Source organism: Clarias gariepinus, chromosome 7 (genome assembly GCF_024256425.1).
Source record: "Clarias gariepinus isolate MV-2021 ecotype Netherlands chromosome 7, CGAR_prim_01v2, whole genome shotgun sequence".
Taxonomy (NCBI): Eukaryota; Metazoa; Chordata; class Actinopteri; order Siluriformes; family Clariidae; genus Clarias; species Clarias gariepinus.
The window spans coordinates 14,847,333-14,874,151 of NC_071106.1; the positions used below are offsets into that span (position 1 = coordinate 14,847,333).

The 26,819-nt window shown below is 39.9% G+C and overlaps 1 protein-coding gene across 3 annotated transcripts in view; it reads left to right on the top strand.

Annotated features, from left to right (window-relative positions):
* Positions 1-26,431, top strand: part of tspan9a (tetraspanin 9a) — a 245,092-nt gene extending 218,661 nt beyond the window's left edge. For all 3 annotated transcript variants that reach the window (XM_053500909.1, XM_053500910.1, XM_053500908.1), the window contains 6 exons: positions 4,495-4,686; positions 8,461-8,535; positions 17,013-17,114; positions 17,469-17,600; positions 21,389-21,472; positions 25,265-26,431. In XM_053500909.1, coding sequence (XP_053356884.1) covers positions 4,495-4,686; positions 8,461-8,535; positions 17,013-17,114; positions 17,469-17,600; positions 21,389-21,472; positions 25,265-25,336 — 657 coding nt within the window. In that variant the 3' untranslated portion in view covers positions 25,337-26,431. The remainder of the gene's footprint in view (positions 1-4,494; positions 4,687-8,460; positions 8,536-17,012; positions 17,115-17,468; positions 17,601-21,388; positions 21,473-25,264) is intronic.
* The last annotated feature ends 388 nt before the right edge of the window (positions 26,432-26,819 follow it).

Sequence of the window (26,819 nt, forward strand, 5' to 3'; positions counted from 1 at the left end):
GCACACCTCTCACTTATACACTATCTCTCTTTTCTTTTTTTCTTTTTTTCCAGGAACGAACAGCATTTCTTTTATGTTTGTTCTTGGCTCTTTCGTAAGTCCGTTCTTCATACTTAGCAAACATCAAGAGCCCAGTGTGGGAGGAGAGACAGGAAGAGGAAGAGCAGTTCTTCCTGCACTTTATAAATGGATTTTGTGGCTGTGGTTTGCTTCCGTCTGCTCTCTTTTCGTTATGATTTTGTCAGCTCTCAGGTTTTTATAAATGCTCTTGATGGATTGTGGCTTACCATCCTTTTTATCCTATTGCTTAAATCATCTTGATTTACTTGTTTTGTGAAATCCTAAAAGCTTTTGATCTTTTTTTTATATATAGGGGTTGGACAATGAAACTGAAACACTGGCCAATTTAGTGTTGGAGGTTTCATGGCTAAATTTGACCCGGCTGGTGGCCAATCTTCATTGATTGCACATTCCACCACTAAAAGCAGAGTGTGAAGGTTTAATTAGCAGAGTAATAGCACAGTTTTGCTTAAAATATTGCAATGCACACAACATTATGGGTGACATAACAGTGTTCAAAAGAGGACAAATTCTTGGTGCGTGTCTCGCTGGCGCAACTGTGACCAAGACAGCAAGTCTTTGTGATGTACAATATCAAGAGCTAGTGTATCCAGGGTAATGTCAGCATACTGTACCACCAAGAAGGACGAACCACATCCAACAGGAGTCACTGTGGACACAAGAGAAAGCTTTCTGAAAGGGATGTCCAGGTGCTAACCCAGATTGTATCCAAAAAACATAAAACCACAGCTGCCCAACTCACTACAGAATTAAATGTGCACCTCAACTCTCAACTGTTTCCACCAAAACTGTTTGTCATGAGCTCCACAGGGTCAATGTACTGTACAATGTACGGGCTGCTACAGCCAAACCTTTGGTCACTTGTGTCAACACCAAATGTCGGTTTCAATGGTGCCAGCAGCGAAAATCTTGGGCTGTGGACAATGTGAAACATATATTGTTCTCTGAGTCCACCTTCACTGTCTTTCCTACATCCAGGAGAGTTACGGTGTGGAGAAGGCCCAAAGAAGCGTTGCATGCCCAGAGTGAAGCCTGGGGGTGGATCAGTGATGGTTTGGGCTGCAATATCATGGCATTCCCTAGGCCCAATATTTGTGCTAGATGGGCGCGTCAGAGTGGTTTAATGAACATGAAGGGGAAGTTGAACATCTCCCATGGCCTGCACAGTCACCAGATGTAAATATTATTGAGCCACTTTGGGGTGTTTTGGAGGAGGAAGCGCTTTCATCCACCAGCATCAGCCTGGCCACTATTCTGCAAAAAGAATGGCTCAAAATCCACTGTGCAGGACTTGTATCTGTCATTGCCAAGATGAATTGATGCTGGATTGGCCGCAGAAGAAGTACCACAATAATTCATCCTAATGAATTATTGTGGTCCAAAACCAGGCATTTTAGTTTGATTGTCCAACCACGTGTGTGTGTGTGTGTGTGTGTGTGTGTGTGTGTGTGTGTGTGTGTGTGTGTGATTTTTAAAAATCAATCCATTTTTTTCTTTTTTTAAATAAGACCATTTGGAGTTTCCATCCTGAGCGCACTGGGGTATGATGGGATAAATATCCTGGACGAGATACCAGTCCACTGCATTGCACAGAGGACGCACATATTCATACCTAGAGGCAATCTAAAATCACCCGTTGATCTAACAGCATGTTTTTTGGGGATGTAAGCAATTGGAGCACCCAGAGGGAAACCCACACAGACATGACCAGAACCTGCTTCTCTACATGGACATTATCCTGACCATCACCCCATACGTGGGCTTTCCCCAAAGATTTGCCACAAAGTTTAAAGCACAGAATCGTCTTTTATGTCTTATGATTCCTGTAGCATAAAAATTTCTCTTCACTGAAACTAAGGGGTTCAAAGCTCTTCCAGCATATTGATGTGAAAGAACTCAAGTGGCCTGCACAGGCTCTGACCTCAACACTCTGTGCATGCCAGGTCTTCTCCCCTGACATCAGTGCCTAACCCGGTTACTAATCTTGTGGCTGAATGCACACGAAACCCGCCACCAGAAGAACAGAGGTAGTTTAACAGGATACTCAACAAATCATACTGTAGGTGTGAAGCTCAGATGTCCAGGTGATCATAAAATGTAAGCGGTTAAAATCATGTAAAGGCCATTTGTCATCTACTGACATGAAGACAACCCAAAAGCTTTCAACGTAGTAGAAGAGAGATAGTTGTGGACCTGTTTAAATTAGCTAATGAATTCTTGTTACAATAAACAAATGCCCCTTGTACAGCAAAATAAAGCATTAATAATGCGGTCACATATTCATGCCATCCATCACCAACATATTGTATTTTCATATTTTTTTCAGTGGCGTGTGTGTGTGATTGCCGTTAAAAGGGGGTCATGATTGACAGTCTGTGGCCATAGCAAGATAAGCTTAAGGATGATGAGTTCACTTCTTAATCATTTAGTATAGGCACATTTAGAGAGAACCCCCCGCAGATATGAATTCATTTTTATTTTCCACAGTTAGTTTGATCCTCATGCGTCCAACGATGCATTTTACTTATCTCTTTTGACTAGAACACCTGTAAAGAAAGAAACAGGTAATAAAAATAAAACTTAAAAAAAAAAAAGACAAAAGGGTATTCATGTGAGTTTGACAGAGGGTTGTATTATTCAGCTAGTCCAGAGAGAGCTGAGCGCATGACGCACTATAGTTCTACCTTCTTTTTTTTCCTTCCCTTTTTTTCACTCCCACCTGCAAGACTCATCAGAAAAGAACAAAGCGTCTGTTAAGGTCCCCATCTCAACACGCCGCTAATGCACCATTATGGAGTTCTCGTCTTCCGGAACAAGTGTCATACAATATTTACACAATTATCCCATTTAATCTTTTCACTGCCCTGCATCCTCTGTCCCACTCCGCTTTTAATTCTGCATCCATCTCTCTCTTCCTCAATCTATCTTTCTTCCTCGCACCTCCACTCGTTTGCGCTTGCTAATGCACTCTCTTCCTGCCCCTTCGTCTTCCGCCAAGGCTTTCAATACCTTAGATACTTGCAGGCCTTTTTAATCAGATCTAAGACTTTGAGAGTCAATTGTGGCATATTGCCCTGGGTTTCTGATCTAAATAACACATGAGAGAGCTGGTTGATGTTGACTGATGTGTTCTGACTGCTAACTAGGACGTAAGGATGTCAGATGTGTAATTATTCTAAATCTTGTATGATTGTTAGTACAGGGTTTTGGAGGAGGTAGAGACGAAGCAAACATTACGCCATCATTCAATTCCGGATTAATTTACAGAGAAAGCAGTCAAATCTGAGCGAGCGAGCGAGAGTGCATGTGCTCGGCATGTCAAACAGTTGAAAACTGATGAATGTTAGCAATGTAAACGTAAGGGTTGAGCAGGAGGTCTTGCGTAATTGCTCATGCTCCCTGATTCTGTAGTTCATTGAAGGCCAAACCATTCCTCTTACTCTCAATCAAAACAGGTAACGCGCTTCTTCATCACACATCACATCGGCACCCGCTTTCGGCTGCCAAAAGTGAAATACACAAAGGTATTAATCTCGGATGCTGCAAGAAACTCAGCGGAATGGGTGATGGATTACTGAATCGATGATGACTAAAGGTGTTCGTTACACCACGCTCCGAATGAAGAGCTCCGTTTATGCTTAAGTACACCAGTCACCGGTATGGAGAGGACAGCAGCATAGGATTTTTTTATTCTATTTTTTTTATATACAAGGCAATTGTGTTGGATTTCTATCCATTAGCAAACAGGGAAATGTCAGCCATCTCCTCCCTTCAAGACTGTTTCGTTCAACTTCATCCCCTCTATCTGTCTGTGTTAGATGTGATCTACGGAGAAAACAAGCCCAAGATCAGCCGAGACTGTCAGTCCGCGGTTTCAGTGCTCACACCTCCTTTTTCACACATACATCTACTGTCACCACACTTAGACTCATATGTATTTACTCAGCCTCTTAATATTTCTCTCAGTCCATCATCCTGTCTCTCGATGACACGCGTACGCACATTAAAGCATGCTGGAGCGGGTGCAGACCCTAACCCTTGGTAGACAGCTCTTCACCTCCCGAATAAATCCATTAGCACACCACCACAATTTTTTTATTATCTGTGTCTGAGGTGAAAAAGTATCTAAAGCCTCTGAGTTGCACCAGAGACTCATTTTGTACCGAATCCCAAGTTTAAAAATGCTTTCGGCAGAGCTGAAATCATTTTCATTACCTGCCTGGGACTGTTCAGATGTAATGGAGCGAAAGGAAATATCTCTTACAAAAACATACATTTTCGAAAGTTAGAAACGGACAAAAAAAAAATCATCTTGAATCAGGGTCTATAATGTATTAATGTCATGAATTTTTTTTTTTTAACATGTCAGTAACCACCATGTCTCTCTCTCTCTCTCTCTCTCTACATCTACAGTTGTGTGGCTGTGGACTGCTGGGCGTAGGGATCTGGTTGGCAGTGTCTCAGGGCAGCTTTGCCACCTTCTCGCCCTCCTTCCCCTCCCTCTCTGCTGCAAACCTAGTCATCGCTATAGGCGCCATCGTCATGGTGACTGGCTTTCTTGGTTGCCTGGGTGCCATCAAGGAAAACAAGTGCCTGCTCCTGAGTGTGAGTATATCTCTGACCTCATGCATGTACACAAACATACACATAACATTTCTCTACTAAAATACACATAAAATGGAAGTGCATGGAAAATGTTGTTTAAAAAATTCCCAATACAGATATCAATAGGGGGTGCACTGTTTGTTTGTTCAATGATTTATCAGGTACCTTCAGGTTCTTTGTTGCTATTAAATAAAAGATCTTCTCAGATAATCACAGGCATCGTAATGACATATAACTAACAGCAACACTGCATCCCATCTTTTTAGTAGATTTGCTCAGCATGAACTTAGAACTGTCCTAGCTGTCTTAAATGTCACAAACCCAAAAACATAGAAAATTTAATCAAAATAAATATAGGTGGTTGTTAAAAGAGACGGGGGGGATGCGAACTCATGTATTGTCTCTCTAACCCCAAAATCGACACTTTCAACGAAAAAAAATTATCTAGTATGATGGCATTTGTAGTTAAATGTTGCCGTTCCTCTATAATTCTACAGGTGGCACAATTTAAACTGTTGACACATTGGCAGGCAGCACAGCATCCTGTATATTATTACCTCCGAGTGGCGCAGTGGTAAAGTGCTCGCCCTATCATCCGGGGATCGCTGGTTCGAACCCCGGGTGATGCTGTTTTCCTCTCACAGCCGGAGGCACAGAGAGAGCTGATTGGCCGAGCTCTCTCAGGGGGGAGGGATGAGAGGTACTCTTGGTGCCAGAGAGGTACTCTACAGCCAATCAGGGGCGCCTGTGAGGTCGCGCACAGTTACTGAGTGTGTTACTCCGCCCCTAATGGTGCGTGAGCAAGCAAGTTCGAAAAGATGCGGTCGGCTGACGTCACGCGGTTCGGAGGAAACACTGGATAGTCTTCGGCCCTCCCGACTGAGTGGTAGTAGTAGCCTTAATGTGGGAGCCCCCTAGTGACGGGGAGGAATTGGCCATGAGAAAATTGGTAACCCCAACCGCCCCCCCCCCCCCCCCAAAAAAAAAATTGTAACAAAATCTATAATTGAAATTTTATTAAATCGCGATATTTATAAAAATGAAGATACCAACAGGATCACAATAGAAATTGACGTGGCACCCACGTATGCTGATAAAACCATATCGGTCCTGGGTGATTTCCATGCCTAGTTGACATACAGTATTCTAGCACTGTTAAAACAAGAGTTCTCTGATTTTAAAATATATTTCTAATAAGCAAGAAGTAGTTGTAAGTGCTACAGTAGTTGTCTAGCTTATTAGCTTAGCATTCTGTAAATAAAAATGCCAGAGAGCTTCACAAAGCATCTTGTTCAGGCCAACTTTAAACTCGTATGCTGTAGCTGAGGTTGAGGAACTGTTGTTAAATTGTAACATTAAATTGACCTGTTTCCATCAGCCTTTTTTCCCCCTATTGTTTTAGGGGTCATTGCATGGGGTAGGTTTTAATTTAAAAAATAAATAAATTAACTTGGTTCAGACAACACCAATTTCTGCTTTCAATTTTAGTTTATGATCTGAATAGATACAGATATTGGCATTATGTTACACCCCCAGTCTTTTTTTAGCTCATCAATCCATTTTAGGAGAATATTCGCTCCAGGCCTGATGTGATTCAGTGTTTATTTTCTCCAACTGAGTAGCTTTTGCTTATAAGCAGACTAGTGCAAAAAGAGCCTGTCCATAACTCTGCAGGCTTCTGGGAGAGAAACCACTGAGCCATCTCCTATCAAATATTGCCCTTCTAATTTGGCAGCAAGTGTTTACTAGTGGGTTTCTCAGCGCTTTATGTCACTTGCTTAATCATGCAATGTCTCTTGTACTATTTTTTTTTCTTCTCCCTTATGCCTTTTCTTACATTTTATTAAGCACAAGTACAAAGCTATTATCACTTTTTAATAGCCCTGGTCACAGTTTAATTTCGGGAGCTTGTCACACACATGGAGCTTTTGTGTGATTTACAAGCCTGAATAATACATTCGGTCAAGATAACATTGTATTATAAGACAAGTCATATAAGGCTTCATTCATGTTTGAGTTTTATTATAACTATTTATTTTTGAGTATCGGAATTTCATTGGGGCGGCATGGTGGTGTAGTGGTTAGCACTGTCGCCTTGCACCTCCAGGGTCCGGGTTCGATAGCCGTCTCTGTGTGCATGGAATTTGCATGTTCTTTCCGTGCTCGGTGGGTTTCCTCCGGGTATCCCGGTTTCCTTCCACAGTCCAAAGACATCCAGATTAGGCTAATTGCCATTCCCAAATGGCCCGTAGTGTTTGAATGTGTATGTGTGTGTGCCCTGCGATGGATTGGCACCCTGTCCAGGGTGTACCCTGCCTCGTGCCCCAAGTCTCCTGGGATAGGCTCCAGGTCCCCCGCAATCCTGAATATAGGACAAAGCGGTATAGACGATGAGTGAAAGTGAGTGAATTTTATTGGAGCAGTGGTAACATAATGCATTTAAACCCAAATTCAAAACTATTTGAACATCTAAAGGACCATTTCACACAAACCGCCTTGGTGTACGAATCATGGCAGTGCATGTATGAAGTGAGAGACTCAACTCACATATCATATATTTTAATACTATTTTTCTCAGTGGACAAGCCAGTGTGATTAAGTGTGCTTACTAGACGAAGCTGATGTTGATTTAAATTAGCTGACCTTTTGAGCAGCCAGCTTATTAGGTAGACCCATCTTGTCTACGCACTTATTAGCCATTTGATCAGGCGCACATGACATACAGTATAGTGACATCTGTAGGTGTACAAAATGTGGTCTTTGTACCTCGTGTTCTTTAGAGGGAGCGGATGATATTTGGCTGATGGGCTGCTGTTGGTTAGATTTATCTGGGTGGTGAATGATTTCTCCATCCAGCAGTGATATTGTTTAAAGCTCCAGCAACACTCCAGTGCCCATTAAACACTATTCCAGTGTCACTGCTGCATTAAGAATGGTTTATCAACCAAATAACACATTCAGTACAGGTCCTGTGGTGAGCTTTCTCCATTGATGAACAGACTAAGTGTGGTTGGCAGGCACCAAATGGGATGTAGATAAAGCTGCAGTTCCCCCCAAAAACAGTCTCTCCTTTTCTTCAGTGGATAATCTCACTTCAATCTCATTTATATTTAGCACTTAATGAAAGAATGAAAAACTAAACCGGTTTATCACGGTGTAGTCACGTACTGTAGGTTTCAAGGACAAATGAAAGATTAGCATTCGAGTTGATGAGTTGACAGCATTACCCTGTTTGCTTTAACATACTCAATTTCAGTGTTCAGTCGGAGGCAAAACACGTCTTTAGATCCGCCCCTGCATCTAATTTGACATTTCACGAAAATAACGACATATTGTAAACAAATCCAGTTTATTTCATCTCTTAACAGCCAAATTAGCATTTTCTTTCATTAGTATCTATGAAATGTGGTACACCTAAATCAGCTTGACCCGTAAGTGCAGAAGTTCTGTAAACAAACATGGTACAGGCATCCAGCTGGGGTAAAGCTGCTCCTCGCATGCCCTCGACCAGCCACAATCAGCGGGATGATGAATAAGTAGCAAATCAGGCTTCCCGAGTTAATACTTACTGCCTGGCAGCCTCATCTTGTGTAGAAGTCTTCGTAAATATTTAGCAGAAGAGAGTGTGTGTGTGTGTGTGTGTGTGTGTGTGTGTGTGTGTGTGTTTAAAGGATGATTCATTTGAATAGTACTTCAATTTGAACTGCCTTTTTTTTTGGTTCCTTTTACTTTAAGTGATTTGTCTCTCCTTTTTTTTTTCTTTCCCCCTTGCAGTTCTTCATCGTCTTGCTGATTATTCTGCTGGCCGAGCTGATTTTGCTTATCCTTTTCTTCACATTCTCCGATAAGGTAAGCCCCATGAAGTGTCTCTTCCTACAGAGCATCCCCCCTCACACTACCGTGAAGTCCACAGTCTTACACATAAGGCCTCACAGTCTGTCTGAACATCTGAAGATTAGTGTCAGTCTGCCTGTTGCTCCAGTTGTCCGTCGAGCTTCCCGGCTTCATCTGCTGTTCACTTCCGAGGTTGGGAACCTTCGAGATTTCCATGCCCGAAATAATTCGCAAAGGTCAAAGATCAGTGCAATGCAACATAATCCTGAGCAGTTGGTGATGAGTTATCGAAGTTAAGCCGTCTCTTAGAACCTACAGTACAGGTGCAGTTCCATGTGAAAATGTTCTTCTTCTTTTTTTTTTTATGTGCCCTAATGACATCGCAGACAAGAGCTGGAATTTACAGGTCGGCACTTTCTAGCCTTTTGACATTAGGATAGCTCATGAATTACTTTTTAGATAAAGGCACAAGTGTCACACAACATACACTCGAAATGCACTCCACTGAAGTGCCCCTGCCTCCCGGTGGCTGTTTTTTAAAGCCATGTCATTGTTAATATTGAGAGCAGTTTTCTTTCTCATGTTATAAGACTCAGGGAAAGGAAGACCTTCTGGGAGGTAATTGTTCATTCACCACACCATCCAGGCTAAAGTAATTCACTTACCCACAATCCATTTAGAGATGGGGACGTGTTTGTCTCAGAGGCATGTTCTGTCAGTGGAAAATACTGTATACCCTACAGCTTTATCTCTGGTTCTAAGTCATTATGAACTTTACTGTTACCCTCCTCTGTTTTAGTTGACACTTGTTTATCAGCTGGATCTGCTGTAGCATGAACACTCGGTTTTGCCTGCGTAGAAAGTGTGTGTTAATATCACGATTTATGGTGATAAATTCACTATTGAATTTTACAATTCAACTTCTGTGGAAAAGCTAAGCCGTGTTTCCATGAAACCAGCAATGAAAATAAGAGGAAGTATTTTAATATATGCAGAAAATGTTTTTTAGACATTGCCAAGTGTATAAGTAATTAGTAGCATAAGCATCATTAATGTGGCACGGTCAGTGGTCTTCACTGGCCCTCCTAGTAACCAGATCTGAATCCGTCAGAACACTTTGGGGATGATGTAGAACGGGAGTGCTAAAAATGCACTTCTACAGGAATGGCATGTCAACATTGACCAAAATCTCGAATGAATATTTCTATCATCTTGTGAAACATGTGTTGCAAAGAATTGAAGCAGTTTTGAGAACATAAGGTTGACCTACCCAGTGTTAGTATGGTGTATAGGCATCAACAGCATCACATCAAGATCAAGTAAATGAATAGGAATTCATAGTGCAGATGATGTTCATATCATGCTCTCAACAAAATGAAAGGTAACATGATAACCACGCGTCTTTCATTTTATTAGCTTTTAAATGCCACTCAGAGATATTCCCACAAACACCATTCATGCCTTATCGCTCATGTCAGTCATTGATATGATGTCAGACTCTCCCTAGGAAGATCATGATAGATATGATGATTAGAGAAGGTCATATTATAGAAGATAAGATGTGCTGGAAGGATTTGTGAATGCATTCATTTCTTTCCTTTCCATTCAAAGGTTTAGCTCGGGCCTCTCTCCAGCCATCAGAGATGTTTTGAATTCATTCAACCATTTGATATTCGAATCATAAGCCATTTATTCATAATCAAGGCTAAGATAAAGCTGAACTGTTTGCATAACAAAAGGAACGATTGATGGCATGCACTATACTTTCAAACTAAAGTGTTGATTGGTTCATTAGGACTGCTTTTCTTTATAAACACATCCCATTAGCACTGGCGAAACAAGCTGGAGACAACAAAATGACTGACAATTAGAGTCCCATCTTGTTTATGCTCTCATGGCTGTTGTTCAGTAGTAAGGTGAGGACCCAGGTACAGTCGGGCCTGATTTCTGCTGAACACACTCACTGTGGATTACAGTGTGTTATTACACGCACACACACCCACACATGCAAACGTGACCCTGTGGTGACCCGCCATCTGACTGCAGCAGATGGTGGAGGCCAGGCATCAGATTAGAGCATCCATCTCTACGTCTCTGACCTCGTTCCAACATGCGTGGCGCTGCACCCGGTCCAAATGAAACCATATTAGCTGATTTTAGGAGAAACATGCTAGGGTGGCAGTTTCTGCCATGGACTCGCAGACAGATTAGGCGTATTACCTGTGCAAGCCTCATACGGCTATTAGCCCGGAATGGCGCAGGGGTAATGTCTGGGTTAGCAACCCTGTTTATACACTAATGGTGTGCTGTTAATTTAGAGAAAGCAATTGAATTTCAGAGCATGTAGCCTACACATATATACTATTATGTGGTTCCTCAATAGGTGATATGTAACAGATGTCGGTAACAGATGCTAATAAGAGCAGAGACCTACAGTATGTCCTATATTTCATTGCAGTTTACAGTTTTTTGTAGACTCGTGCACCCTGCTGTTTGTCACGGATCTGTGCAGATATCCTGTAGCTCGTATTCAGAAAGGATTCCGCGAAGGGAACTGCTCATGCACTTTTGGGAATCTTATATTGCCTGCGTTTGTCAGGACAGACTGAAAATAAACACTGGTAAAGATCAGCCACGAGGTCCGGAGCCAATTAAATTATATGCCTGATGCGAGCCAAATATCTGCGAAGTCATGCCATTAGAATTGGCATAGAGTATTGCCCTTGGTGAATTATGTAGAATTAGCGGGAGCATCCGAGCCTCAGAGCGCCTCACAATGTCTCAGTAGGACAAAAAATTGCTGCTATTGTAAGGAAATCAACATAACTTCCATGTCATACTAGATTGAAGGTAACAGTCCTGCACTTCAAGAGACATGCCGTAACATCCAAGCAGGTATTTCACTTTGTTGGATGTAATTAAATCAAAGTTGGGTTCAAATCCCATTGCAAGCAACAGTGCCAAGACATTTGATACTGTATGTGGGCATTTTTTCATTTGGTCTGAATAGTAAAGTCTAATAGCTAGGAGCTATTCTGGGCTTGTTTTATGTTTGCTTCGACAAATTCCTACCAAACTGCTAATTGCCTGTATAGTTTTATACACCACCTCCATTCTGTGTGTTATTTCAGTGGATTGGTAACCTATTATTGATTATTGATGTATTTATAATATTCCTATATTTTCAGTTCGGTTGACTGATTAAGTGAAGCCTTTTTTATGGTTCTAATTTCTCTATTAAAATAATGTTTTTATACGGTATAGCTTTTCAACTTTTTTTTGCTCATTAGCTCCTGAAGGCATTCTTTCTCTGCTCACAGCGTACCAGCTCCCAACATCAAGAAACCTTAGATAGTAACTAAGTAACATGACAAGTTGAACCAATTGATCCTTGACCCCGACCACAGATTGCTTTCAGACACAGTAACACAAATAAAACAAAGATAACAGTTTTCGAGGGGAAAAGTGATTAGTGTCCTGGACCACACACAACAAGGGTTCAGTAACAGCTTTTACACTCGAACAAGCATCTTTAACTCTGAGAACAAGTGAATGTGAGTTTGAAAAAAAAGAAAAGGCATTTGAAATTGCTTAAAAGGGATCTTAACTAGTATAATATGGAATATTAATTGAAAATAACATAATATTGTACAGTACATACACCGATCAGGAATAACATTTAAACACAAAACAGTATGCCCGATTTTGTGTACGTTGCCTTTGTGCTGCCAAGGAGAGCTTGTGCTGTTGTGTCTGGCACCAGGTCATTAGTGACAGATCCTTTGGGTGCTGTGGGTTGTGGGGTCAGCTCTTTGTTGATTGGAATTGTTTGTCTGGTGCATCCTCTGGGTGAACAATCGGATTCGGATCTGGGGAGTTTGGAGGCTAGTTCGTTGACCTTGGGCTCTTTGCATGCTGGTCCCAGTGTGCAGCAGACTGTGTTGCTCTGGGTTTTCGAGTCCCTTTATATCATGGCGAGCATTGATTTTGTTAGCGGATTAGCTTTACTGTGGGATCAGACTGGATGGGCCAGGCTTTGGTCCCTGCACACACCAGTAATCCTGTCACCAGTTCACTGGTAGATAATTGATAATCAATATCAATGTGCATTTGTGTTATGTGGTATTAGTATTATGGTTGATCAACTTGGTAGGTAAAGAATGCATTCACAGATTCTGCAAAAAAACACTTTTTGTTTTTTTAAAAACTCATCTTCGTTTACATTCCTGCCATTAGATTAAGTTTCGAATATAAGACTAATTACATTCCATATTGGCCATTCCATAAGTGACAGGTACTGTATGACAAGCCGGACATTAGCTTGAATTAAACACAGACAGAGACATTATATCAGTCCAGTCTCTACTGACCAGCATTCAAAACAATCATACTGTCTAAACACTTCAAACTAAAAGTTCCACCATCTGCAAGCCTGTGTGCAAACTGTACCATGAGAAATGAAGACAAAGCTAACACACAACAATCACAAGCAGGTTTCCCGTCCATACCACACACTTGTCTGGACTTCATTTGGAGTGTGTGCTTGAGTTCAGTTAACTAGACGGATTTTGTTTAAACACTACCAGAGGTCAAGCAAATAAACTCCTAATGATCAATGCATTTGTTCAAGTCAGTAAATTAAGCAATAAATGAAGCCTAATTAAAGAAGTCGTATTGTTCTCCCTAAAGTTATACTAAAGAAATGGGCTTCCTGTCATTCCTAGCAAAAGATGCTTACATTTAAACCATAATGTCATAGTGACAAGATGGCAAAAGTGCTCATTCAATCTGTGCTGAAAGATGAAAATTCACTATTTGTATTTAATTACAGCAAAGTTAAATTTTCTAATCAGAAATAGTGATTTGGAAACAGTGGAACTGATTGAGATTCTTGTTGTAATGTTTTGATTCTAAAATGCTATAATTTCCATATTAATTGCTTATACACATAATCAAAGGCTAGTAATAAATATCTTTGATATGGACAAGTGTTTAATTTTGAACATTTATGAAATTTCAATGACACACTGATGAGCCGTACAGTATATAACTTTAAGAGTTCATAACTTAAACAGGAGCAAGCATGGTCCGAGAATGCTTTTTAACATGCAGTATAACCATAAATAGTTGATCATGATGAAATCATGATGTGATGTTCATTGATACTATTCTTTTATGTAATTAGTGGGAAACTACTGTGGTGTAATCAGTAAACAGGATAGAGCTCCTTTTTTAGTACACTTTATGATAGTAACCAAAAACCCACGTTATTTTTGTAAAAAAAAAAAAACAATGTGTGAAACATAATGTAATTTATAAAACATTTCTCCATGGTCCATCGTGCATATATCTTTATTTTATTAAAGCACAACCTACTGTACTGTACGTAGTTATAGTACTGTGCAAGTCTTGAGCCACCCCTCATTTCTTCATATAAAAATTAATTAGATTATGTAGATTAAATTAAAGAAATGGAAACAAATGTTTTAGTGTGGCAGGCTGCAAAGCGCCTAAAGATACAATTTTCAAACTGGTTCTTTATGTAAGAACCTCAGCAGCACCCTTTTGTCTGTCCCAATCACTGAGTATTCAGCATCACCAGTATATTAATCACCAGCCTGATTATCTGTCATCATCTGCACCTTTTTTTTCACTGGTTCATGCTCGACGTTGCCTGAGTTTTTATGCTTGAATGATTGATTCATAGATCAATGTGTGGCTTAACAAACAAAAAACATTCCTCTGAAACTGTTCAGGTACAGGGATGGGACTTCAAAATGAGAGCCTAAAAATTGCCACAAACGAGTGCCAAAATAGTGCTTCAGGAAGCCCGGAGAACAATTCATCTAGAGAACATCAACATACAAGAAAGTCTGACTCTTTGAAAGCAAAATATGAAGAATGCGGGGTGGCTCAAGACTTTTTTATATATATTATTGTCCAAATAAGCACAACAGAGCATGGCGTAAAAGGAAATTATTAAACAAAATGTTGGCTTCTTTTCAATAACAACACTTCTTCTTTTTAGCTATTAAGAAACAATATTGCAATTTATGGTTACAGTTAATGTTGTGGATCATACTTGTATTATCGTAGCTATAGCCAGTAGTTCTGTCACCAATCATTAAACAAGACAAAGGGCTGACACCGGAGTCTCGTTTTAAAAAGTCACATCAATTTCCTGACAGAATGTCTTCATATCAACATTTTGCATGTGCACGCTCTGCCATATAAGTTCCTGTGTAAGATGCTACTACAAATGATTAATGTATTTAAATAAGTGCATTAATATGAATATTGACGTGTAGGACTATGTATGCAGAAAATTAGGCCGTACCCTGTAAAAAATCAGAACCGAGAATTCAGCAGCACTATGATCTCCATGTAAACATCTTCGCCTTCTCTATGGCTCACTCCAGATTTGTTGCAGCATGTTATTCACAGATATGATGCTATAAGTATAATCCTCATGGCTCGAGGCTAATTGTAAATAGGCCATATTAGAGCGGAGTGATTGCGGCGTGCACGCTGGGGTAATTGGGTCGCCTCTGTTCAGTTGTGAAGCACAAGAGTCATTATCATGCATTTTAGGCCAGTACTACTATTCAGATCTGCTGCGAGTGCAGTTCCAGTGTTCTCTGACTAATATGAACAAGGTGTGTGCGAGAGAGAGAGAGGCTCTGTACGCTCTCCTGCCGTAACGCTGCCTCTGTATAATGAGAATAAGAATTGTCTGAGGTTTCCAGGTCTGTCTGAGGGGAGATTGTTGATGTGTCTCCTCCTCTCATTTTTCCTTCACCTCTGCAGGGTGAACAGCCTGCAGGGTTCACAGCGAGCCAATATACAGCATACAAACACCAAAATATCTTCTCAAAAACATTGTTCCTCCTCTCGGAGAGTCGTCTCAGAACTCATCGTCAGTGTTGGATTTCTGTATTACTGTTTACTAAAACTCATTTTATATCATCATTCAGTTTGAAGTTTGTATCTGGGTTTTTAGAAGGGAACTCATTTGTAAATCCTCTGATTAGTTATGATTATTATAAATATGTAAAGTAGGTCACTGCTGGTTGTATAGTAGTTATAGAATCTGGAAAAAAATTTAGCTTAGATTATGAATGAATCATTTTATCACTCCTAAATGATAACTCTACAAATGATGCCATTTTTTGTTATCTTTGTGTTTCCTACCTGAGTGGATGAAATAGAATGGAAGCCCATAATATACAGTATGCAAATTAAAATCCACTGATGAGATATTTATGTTACACGATCCAGTCACAGCAGCCAGTCATAAGTAAAATGATATCAAATTTTACAGCTCATTTTTATAGCCACATGCTCAGAGTATAAGCATCACTTCAACATATAATGCTATTAATTATATACATTACTGTGCAAAAGTCTTGAGCCACCCATAATTTCTTCATATTTTGTTTCCAAAGAGTCTTTTTTTTTAATGTAGGCTTGAGAAATAGTTCTCCAGGCTTCCTGCTAAATTTTTTTAAAGGGCTTTTGCTTATTTTCAGGTTTTAAAGGAACATTTTTTGTTGTTGTTGTTGTTGTTGTTTTAAGCCACACAGTGGCGTATGCTCTCCTGCCATTCAAGCATAAATAGGTTTAACGTAAGGGATGAAGCAGTGAGAAACAGGTGCAGATGACTGATGATCAGGCCGGTGATTAGTAAACTGGTGATGCTGAATGCTGAGTGGTTGGAACAGACAAGAGAGGAAATAAGGTTGCTGCCATGGTTGTGTAAACATCTGATTTTTAAATTGTATCTTCAGGCACACTGTGGGCTGTTGCAGTAAACCATTTGTTCCCATTTCTTCAATTGAATCTCTCACTCACTCATCGTCTACACCGCTTTATCCTGCATTCAGGGTGCCTGGAGCCAATCCCATGAGGCGCAGGCACACCCTGGACAGGATGCCAATCCATCTTAGGGCATACACACACTCACACACTATGGACAATTTGGGAACGCCAATTATCTTAACCAACTGTACATGTCTTTGGACTGTGGGAGGAAACTGGAGTACCTCCCTAGGGGGCCAGGGGTAGCTCAGTGATTAAGGCATTGGACTACGGTTCGGACGATCCCAGGTTCAAACCCCACAACCACCAAGTTGCCACTGTTGGGCCCTTGAGCAAGGCCCTTAACCCTCAACTGCTCAGATGTGTAATGAGATAAAAATGTAAGTCGCTCTGGATAAGAGCGTCTGCCAAATGCCCAAATGTAAATGTAAACCCACCAAGCACGGGGAGAACATGCAAACTCCTTATTTAAATCTACGCAAATAAATTTTATTTAGGGGTGCTCAAGACTTTTGCACAGTACCGTGTATGAAGTGGTCAAGAAAGCTGAAAGTTATCTTTATATATATCCTTTCTAAATGTATTCTGTATCTATCTGCCGAAGTTGTTTTTGTCTCTGGTGCTAACTGTTCGACGAATGATGGATGTTTATTCCTGGCCTTGTTGCTGTTTAGGTCAGTGAGAATGCCAAGCAGGACCTGAAAGACGGCCTGTCTCTATACTACTCGGAAAACAACGTCGGTCTGAGGAATGCCTGGAACATCATCCAAGCTGAGGTATACAGTACATACTGTACGCATCATCAGCACATTGTGTGCAAAACTAGGCTATATAAAATATATTTATAGATTAGTTGCTTCTGTCCTAAGGGCACCTAAAAGCAAGAACCGGTTCTGTGCATTTTAATTTCAAAAGACCAATCCCAAGCAACTGGCAGCTCCTGACAACTGTTGATTCATGGTTCCTTTTGTAGCAAGTGACTGTTAGAGACTAGCTGAAGTGAGAAATTACTGGGTAAGATAGAAGAAGTAGCGGAGAACTGCAGTCAGGCTTTCTGTCTTATTTCTTCTCCCTTCCATCAGCTGAGTAATGTTGACTTTGTCATGTATGTCTTTCTCTGCATTGCACAGTGGAAGTGCTGTGGCGTGATTGGGTTTACAGACTGGCACGACGCTCTAAAGGAGAAGGTTGTACCTGACCGCTGCTGCCAGGAGCACTATCAGGACTGCGGCCGCAACGTCACCAACGAGTTCTGGAAGCGGGTGAGTGACCGAGAGGTGATGTGTGTGTGTGGGTGTGAAACATAGGTTATTTCTTTGGCCAAGGACCAAAGCTTCGTTTTTTAATTAAAGAAAATTTTAACGTGGCTTAATTTAGTAATGATAAATAATAACCATTTTGTTATTTATTATGAACAGCAAGAGCCAAAATGCTTGCCAGACTTTCCTGATTAATTAAAAATCAAGGTAAAAATAAACAAAATTTCAGCTATAAAGCTGTGACTAATAATTTTCTGTAATTTTCTGCTTATCTGAATTTTCCTGGAACGTTATGTTCAAATGAGCTATGAGAACACTTCACTTCAGCAGATAAATATATAGAGGATACAATGGAGTGGCATTTACATTGACTATAAAGACTGCTCTATTTAAAACAGACCTTTTTTATTTATTCTTTTAATGATTAATCTGCTGTCTCTTTTTATAATTAGTTCCATAACAAATTCTGTTTCCACTAAAATGTTATGGTGTAATAAATCTAAAATGTAAAAAAAAATAAAATCAAAGTGTTTTAGAGCTTGCTGAGCTGGTTAATAAACCTGTTGCCTTTGTGTGATGGTAGGCGTTTATTCATTTGAACTGCTGGGGTAGAGCTATACTGTATGTAGGGCTCAGCCCTTAAATCCAACAAACTACCTAAATTTTCACTGTTCAGCACATGCGCCATGCCTCTAGGACAATGTACACCAATGTACTGTTCATGTGTTCATTCGCTCAATAGTTCAGGACTGGAGTTTCCTACAGTCTACCTGAGCCTCCAATAATGAACTGGACTCTATATCAACTTAAAGACATCAACTGTTATATTGAACTTCCAGTCGCCTAACACACAGTATGACTGCAGATCAATCCCTGCTGTCCATTATCACCCAAATGAGGACGGGTTCCCTGTTGAGTCTGAATCCTCTCAAGTTTTCTTCCTGTTGCCATCTGAGGGAGTTGCTCTTCTTCAGCTTGCTCATTAGGGACAATCTAATCATTTTGAATCATACACATTTTTCACATTTTATACAAATTGTTAAGCACTATACAAATAAAATGTAATAGAATTGAATTGAATGTGTATTGCAGCTTGTCTTTATGAAAGCTCCACTCTGTCATTTCTACATACTTTTCCAGCATAAGCTCCACTCATGAGTTTATGTTGCATGGAGCAATTTTCTGAAAGTACAGCATTTTGTAGATTTTTATCTTTAAATTGAAGCTTTGGAATGTACATGTTGTGACTAAACCACTAGGATATGCTTATTAATTACTCATGCTTTAGTATCACAAGGACCTTATTGTCCTTTGAAACCCTGGTACATAGGATTTAAAGGCCAAACAGTTTCACCAGAGAGGCAAATTGAAGACTGCTGAAGGATGAAGAATGAAGGATTCTTTACACACAGATCACTTTATTTGTCCCAGAGGAAAATTTATCTATTAGAGCAGCATAGAAAGTTTGAAGTATACTAAAAGCCTGTTTCGAAAAGGTCAAATGGTTGGCCTGCATCAAGCAAAGAAAACAACTAAGGAGAAGGTTGAAATTGCAGCAGTTGGTTTGTGAAATGTTTTGCACATTACCTGAAAGGTTAGTCCTGAACTGTCAATGTCATGGAAAAAGTATGAATCATGGATGAATGGAAATCATTTAAACACTCGATGAAGCTGCATTGTGAAAAAAAAAAAAAAAAAAAACACCAGTCAAAATCACACCTACAGTATGTTTAATAATGAAATTAAGAGCATTCGATCACACAATTCATTAAGAGATCACAGGATTGGGATTAAACAGTAGTGTGTAAATAAGAAACAAGAAAACCACTTGTTTTTTGAGCCTAATTAGAAAAAAGAGCATGAAGATTGGATTTTAGAGCATTGAAAAAAGTCATATTGTCTGATAAATCCAGATTGACCCTATTCTAGAGAAATGGATGCGTCAGGTAAGCACATGAAGTGATGCACTCATTATCTATAGTGCTCACTGTACAAGCTTCTAACGGCAGTGTTATAATATGAGGTTGCTTCAGTTGGTCTGGGATAGACTCCGTAAGGGTAATAAAAGGAACTTAGCTGATGGACTGAATGTACTGAATGACCAGGTTTATCACATCAATGCATCACTTATCCCACAGGTATATTCCAGGACTCAAATTGTGAGTGGTTCTGGGAACAACATTGCCAACTTATTATCACTAAGCAAAGCTTATGGACATCTGAAATCTTAGTGTGATTTTTTTTTTTTTTTTCCGACCAGGCAGTGTACATATATACTGTATATAGGTAAATTCCCGATTAAAGATCGTACATAATTCATTGGATAATTCATATGGATATATAAGTGTTTGTTTGTTAGATAACCTGGAGATGGGTGATTTTATACATAAATTGAAAAGATTTTTCATATTGCATTTTATAAAACTTTATGAAGAAATTTGAAGTGGCGTACCGTGTACATGAACAAATGAAAGGCTTTGTTGTTTGCTTTCGTTATCTTAATCCTTGTTGAATCCCATTCTACAAACAAAAGGAAGCAGCCTTCAGATTTTGCGGCTTGACTTATTTAGTGTGCTGGGAAGGATTTGGAGGGCAGAGTGGTTTAAAAGATGGTTTCCGACCCCCTGTTAAGCAAGCTTATTCCCAGAATATTAATTGAGAGAGCACTGTATCTCATGTGAAACTGGCAGCGTTTCTGTGCTCTGACAATAGCACAGCTGATGTTTTCTCAGCTTTTCTCCAGGGAATCACACACTTGGGAGTGGAGCAGGAAAATAAATGCATCAACAACAAACACTGAACATATGTGGTCTGGAACAGTAAGACTGATGTGACCCACATATAAAACATGAATGGACAGTTTTGAATCATATGGGATATAAATAATGAATTCATTCATTCATTCAGTTATAGCATGAAATTAGATATTGGAAATGAATGTAGGGAAATTAAATGCACAGAATGGGAAGAGCTTCCCTTTATGTCTGAGCAGCTCTAAAAGCAGCCTGTTTTTTTTTAATCCCTTAAATTAAAAAACAGACAGGGGCAATTATGCTTCTAAGTAGGGATGCGTTTCAAACTTTTACGGAAACCACTAATCCCTTATCTTTTGCTGATTTTGTATATTGTCACTGTGGGATAAATCTGGCTTAAAGTACTGAAACCAGTCCATCTGGCACCAACGCCATGGTTAAATTCACGTTAAACCATGGCAAATTTAACCATGAATTTTGTTGATGGGCTGGTTTCAGTACTTTTATCCGGATTTATCTTACAGTGACTATTGTTTATTCTGTCCACTATGTTCTGGTATGTCATACAGCCTGTGAATTTGTTTTGTATCTCAACTATGTTGGCCTGTCAGAGTGTTTCCTAGCTCTAAGTTCACAAAAAATAGACAAGCTCTTCCTATCGTTCAACTCGGTGCAAGAGCTTTGAGTATTCAGCTGCTAAATATGTCAGACACATTTTACATCCCCAGACAGGAGCCAAACCAAGCTGAGATTTTATTTTTTTCTGCACAAGAATTGCAGATGTCATTATAAAGCGATGAAATGTTAAGCCTATCTTTCTTGCTCAGTTAATTATATAAGCTTCATTTACACACCTACTGTTATACGGCTGTAAAATCATGCTGCAGAGTGTCCAAATGAGCTTGAGAATGCTCACACTAGCAGATCAATATCAGATAAAGATGATGCACAACAGGGGACAGGCTCTGTTTTAAAACCTCTATATATTTATAAGTTTATTAGAAATGTCAATATTGTGTATGTGTTTGTTTCCTGCAGGGTTGCTTTGAAAAGGTGGAGGAGTGGTTGGATGATAACAAGCACCTGCTCGGGACTATCGCCTTGTGCATCTTGGTTGTCCAGGTAATAGCAATTGTGGCAGTAAGCATGTCTGTAATATTTGCTAAGGTGCATGAGTGTGTGGTGGTGTGTTGGGGGGATGCTGGTGCTCATCTCCCTACAAATGCACCTGCATCTGCCGGTTGCCGTCTCCATCTCTCTGGGTGCCAGCTTGGAAGTAATGAGTGTGGTCAGTGGCCGCTGCCTGACCCTGCTGTGCTCAGATGTTAATGTATGAGAAGTATTTGCACACTCAGTGGGAAACAGTGCATTACATGTGTGTTGGGGAGCTACTAAGATCAACATTTTACATATCATATGTTAATCAGTTATATGTTCATATCATAATATATGATATAATATATACATACTCAGGAGCTGTTCACTTTCACTCGTAACTCCTATAAAATACACTTATACAGTACAGTTATTAGCATACCGCTTTCACTAATTCAGTTAGTGACAAATCCACTAAACACATTCTATACACTTATGTGATAAGGAATCACATCTTATACACTTTCCAATCTCATCACATACACTTTATTAGTAATTGTATTCTTTATCAGGAATTCTGTATTTTTACATTATTTAGTAATCAGATCTTAAATACTTAGTAATCACATCCTACAGTACAGTATATGCTCAGTAATCAGATTAAACTCAGTAATCCCATCTAACATGCTCAGTAATCACATCTTACCCTGCCCGGCCAAAACAAAATTGAGTTGGAAGGATAGTTATGAACCATCGTCTTGATAAGTGACGAGGGATTGGGACTAAACTGCTGTGTAGCCATAAGAAAGCCATTCATCGGTGAGACTATAAAAAAAAATACATTTTAAAAAGGCTTTAATTTGCTAGGGAGCATTGGAAAATCTGATGAGTTCAGATTTACCCTTTCAGAGTGATTGGTGCATCAAGGTAAGAAAAGAGGTGAATGAAGTGATGCACCCCTGATGCCTAATTCCTAGCGTACAAGCCAACGGCGGCAACCTTATAACCCGGGGTTATTTCTGTTGGTCAGGTCTAGGTTCAGCAATGGTTCAGTATATGCATAAAAAAGAGGTCAGCTGACTGCGCTGGTTTTTCCATCAATGGACTTTTTGTTCCCTGATGGCCTGGGCATATTCCAAGATGACAATGCCAGGATTCATCTGGCTCAAACTGTGAAAGAATGGTCCAGGGAGCATAAAATATCGTTATTTTCATCCATGGATTGACCACCACAGAGTCTGGACCTTAACCCCACTGAGAATCTTCGCAGCAGTTCGACTCTCCCATCATCAATACAAGATCTTGAAGAGAAACTGGTGCAACTGTGGACTGAGATAAATATCATGACATGGCATAAGCATATCGGAACAATGTCACGGCTGTAATCTAAGCACAAGGCAACCCAATGAAATATTATAGCGGGCGCCTTTTTTTTGGGCCGGGCAGTTTATATGCTCAGTAATCAAATACCCTCAGTAATAACATCTGTTATGCTCAGTAATCACATATGCTTAGTAATTACATAAACATAGTAATCACATATTATATGCTCAGTAATTCACCTCACTTTCTCACTCTTGTAAATATGAACATTTACCCTCTTTTACAACATTGTTATTTATTGCCAGTAGGCCACATACTGTATGTGCACTTCTGGTTAGATGCAAACTGTAAAAACCTTGGCTTTGTACATTGCAATGTAACAATAAAGTTGAATCTGATCTGGTGGCTTAGTGGTTAGCACTGTCGCCTTGCACCTCCAGGGTCCGGGTTCAATTCCTGCCTCGGGCTCTGTGTGCTTGTAGTTTGCATGTTCTCCCCATGCTTGGTGGGTTTCCTTCCACAGTCCAAAGACATGCAGATTAGGTTGACTGGCATACTCAAAATGCATGAATAAGCTTGTGATTTTGTGTGCCCCTTATGCCCCTGTATACAGGATAAAGCGATATAGACAATGAGTGAGTGAGAGTGAATTAAATTAAATTAATCTAATCTAATTGAATTACATTTACATAACAATCACATTTTTATGCTCAATAATCACATATTTTATTAATCTACTCAGTAATTACATCTTACAGTATATGGTCAGTAATTACATCCTATATGCATATGCCCAGCATCATATCTAATGCTATGTAATCACATACATTCAGCAATCACATCGTATATGCACAGATATTATCTGCATGTAATCACCCAGTATTTGCTCAGTAATCATATAAACCCAGTAATTATATCTCAAGTGCTCAGTAATCACATGTACACTGTAATCATGTATACTCAGCAATACATGCACAAACAGTACATGCTGATTATATCATTTTATAGACTCAATAGAATAATTATATCCAGTAATCACATTTTACACACCCAGTAATAATGATTTGTATACTCTGTAATCACATATTTTAATCACCAATAATTACATCTTATTCATTCCGTACTCACATGTTACATGCGCAGAAGTCACATTTGACCCAGTAACACTACAGGAATCACTTCAACGTGTTTGTAGTAGTAGTAGTGGTAGTAGCACGTTTTAGAGCACAATGCATCTAAGGGTTACGCAGTGCACTTGGCCTGTTGAGGAGGAGATCATTGATTTTTCAGAACACAAGTCAGAACACTTTCGTAATGTTTGGTTCAGTTCGCCTGCATTTTGGCAGATGTCAATACAATGTTTGTTTAGAGGTGGGATGTCTGTATCTGCAGTAGTCCAGGCACTGTACCTGATGTGGTTTTAGAGGGAATACAACTAACTTTAGTTTTACCAAACAAGCACCAAATCTATATTTAATAACAGATAATGTGAACATATCTTGCTGCTCTTTGTTTCATGCTGATTTACTGAAATACCAGTTTAAAGTGATAACACTGTATAGAGTACTGATATACAATTGGGGCTTTGATTAAAGTCAAATCGAATCATGAACGGAACCTTGTTTTTCTGCCTATGGGATGCAGAAGGAAACCTACAATGAAGCAGACATAATAAAAACACACGTTGCTACTTTAGAATAATGGCTGCTGTAAGACTGTCGAGTTTGTTTGATGTGTGAAAGCGGGACGGTTTGAAATGGAAACTTCAAAGAGCCTGCGTGTTCACAGTGCATCTCAATTTTTCCCTGATTGCAATAATGCTGCTCTACATCACACATTACTTCATCTGAAGGCAGAAAAACAGCGCAACGCTAAACACTGATGTGCGGGAACACCAGCTTCCTCCCCTGTGATTTGGAGAAGGCTTGTTTACAAAGTCTTATATCAGTTCCGCATTTTACAAACCTCATATTCAAAGTGCACTGTTCAGCAGCCTCCTTTGTGCGTTTGTGCTTTGTGTGTGTTTTTGAGCTGTGCGTAATTGAGCCGTGAGCCGACTGGGTTCTGATCCGTCTGTATTTTGAGCTGTGTGCTGGCTGTGTTCAAGCTGTGTGTGTTTGAGATGGCTGACTTTGACCTATAATGATTTGTGTGTTTTTAGTGATATGTGTATGAACTCTGTGCCTGCCGTGTTTGACTTATGTGCAGTGGAATTGTGTGTATAGTTGAGCAGTGTGTGTATGAAGACTGTCTGAGCTGTTTGTGTTGGAGCTATGTGCTGTCTGTCTTTGATGTATGTGCTGACTGTTTTTAAGCTGTACTGAATGTCGTTGAGGTGTGTGTGATTAATCTGTGCGTGTTTGACTTGTGAGTATTCGATCTATGTTTATTTAATATATATGCTACATTTACATTTTGTGTTTGGGTCTGTTTGAGATGAGTTCTGGCTACCTGTATCGCACTCCTCACCTTCTGCATCTGTTATTTGTTTTGCAGCTCCTGGGTATGGCCTTTTCCATGACGTTGTTTCATCAGATCCACAGAACAGGGAAGAAGTACAACGCCTAGCCAAGCACCAGGACAGACAGAGGCCTATGGGACTGATTCGGGAAGAAAAGCTCCTTTACAATACCCTAACCTTATCTCCTGTTCTCCCCTGTACAGACATCAGCCATGCGTCCCGTTTCTTCTTCTTTCTCTTCTCTCTCATGATACCACTTATCTGCCAAAGAGAAAGAGAGACAGAGAGGAAGGAGTTCAAACTCTTTGGCCAAGAATCCCCATAATGGCTGTTTCCTTTTCTTCGCTACTTCTTTAGAATTTTTTATTTTTTTTGTATGCTTGGACTAACTAACCACAGCAGAAAGGAGAGTATCATGGCAAAAATAAACTGCATCGCTCTACTAATGTGTAATTCCCATCCTGCAAGGAAAGGAAAGGATATAAAAGACTAACCATGCCATCTTCCGGGTGGCGTGCTTTTTAAATGTTATTCGCATATTCAAATTCCCTCGGCAATGAAAATGACAAAGGGTTCCATCCCGGGTAGCCTCGAAGGAAACCAGCGTCGTTTCAATGGACGATTATTTTTGTTTTGTTTTTTTCTTCTTTTTTTTAAACCCCAGTTCTTTAATTCTCATCTTTGCGCATGAGAGGAGTGAAGTGTTTTAGCTGTGTTCGCTCAGTAGGACTCTGGGATGCTGAGGATGGTCATAGAGGTGCTTGGTGGTGTTCTAAGTACCGAAATCACAGATATATTTTGAATGATTAGAAAAGGATGCAAGTGCTGGAATTGAGTTGGAAAATTCAAGTGTGGATCGAGTGTTACATAAGAAAGTCAACTATGGATAAATCTCCTTTCCCACCCCCCATGTTAAAATACCCTGATACACATCCATCATGCCGTGCTTAAATTCAGATAAACAGCTGTTACTAAATATTTTACATTGTACTGTACATTTTTTTCTACTTAATCAGAAATTACACATAAGTGAGTATTGGTTCATCTTTCACATGTCAACTTTACATCCAGAGCCATGCAAAGTGTTCAAAGAGACATGTCAGTTGTCGCTAAGAAAGCAGCCTTCCTACACCGTTGAGAGAACGAGGGTCATGCATTCTTAAGTGTTCTTGTATACCTGAGCTCTTCATCCAGTGTGCTGTTCCCCCCCCCCCCCCCCTCATTCTCATCATCTACTGTATTCATTTCTTTCAAGCATTTTCAAGGCTAGGATGTGCCACAGAGGTTATAGTAGTTTCTATTTCAACTAACATTCCTGTTAGATCAGCTAGTTTTGTATTATACCTCTAATACAGATCCAAGCTCTAGCAACTAAACCTGTCATCTCTATTTGCTTCTCCTAGAGGAGAGTGAAAGATCAAAGCCAGCGCTTTTAGCTTCGAGTTTTATAGGGTTTAATTGCTGTCCAGTTCAGCATCAATTATAATGTCCAGACTGCAATTGTCTGGACATTTGACATTCTGGTAAGAAAAGAGTCATCATCCAGCTTTTCCAGCCCAGGACCCAGACAGCATGGCGTTCTCCTAAAGC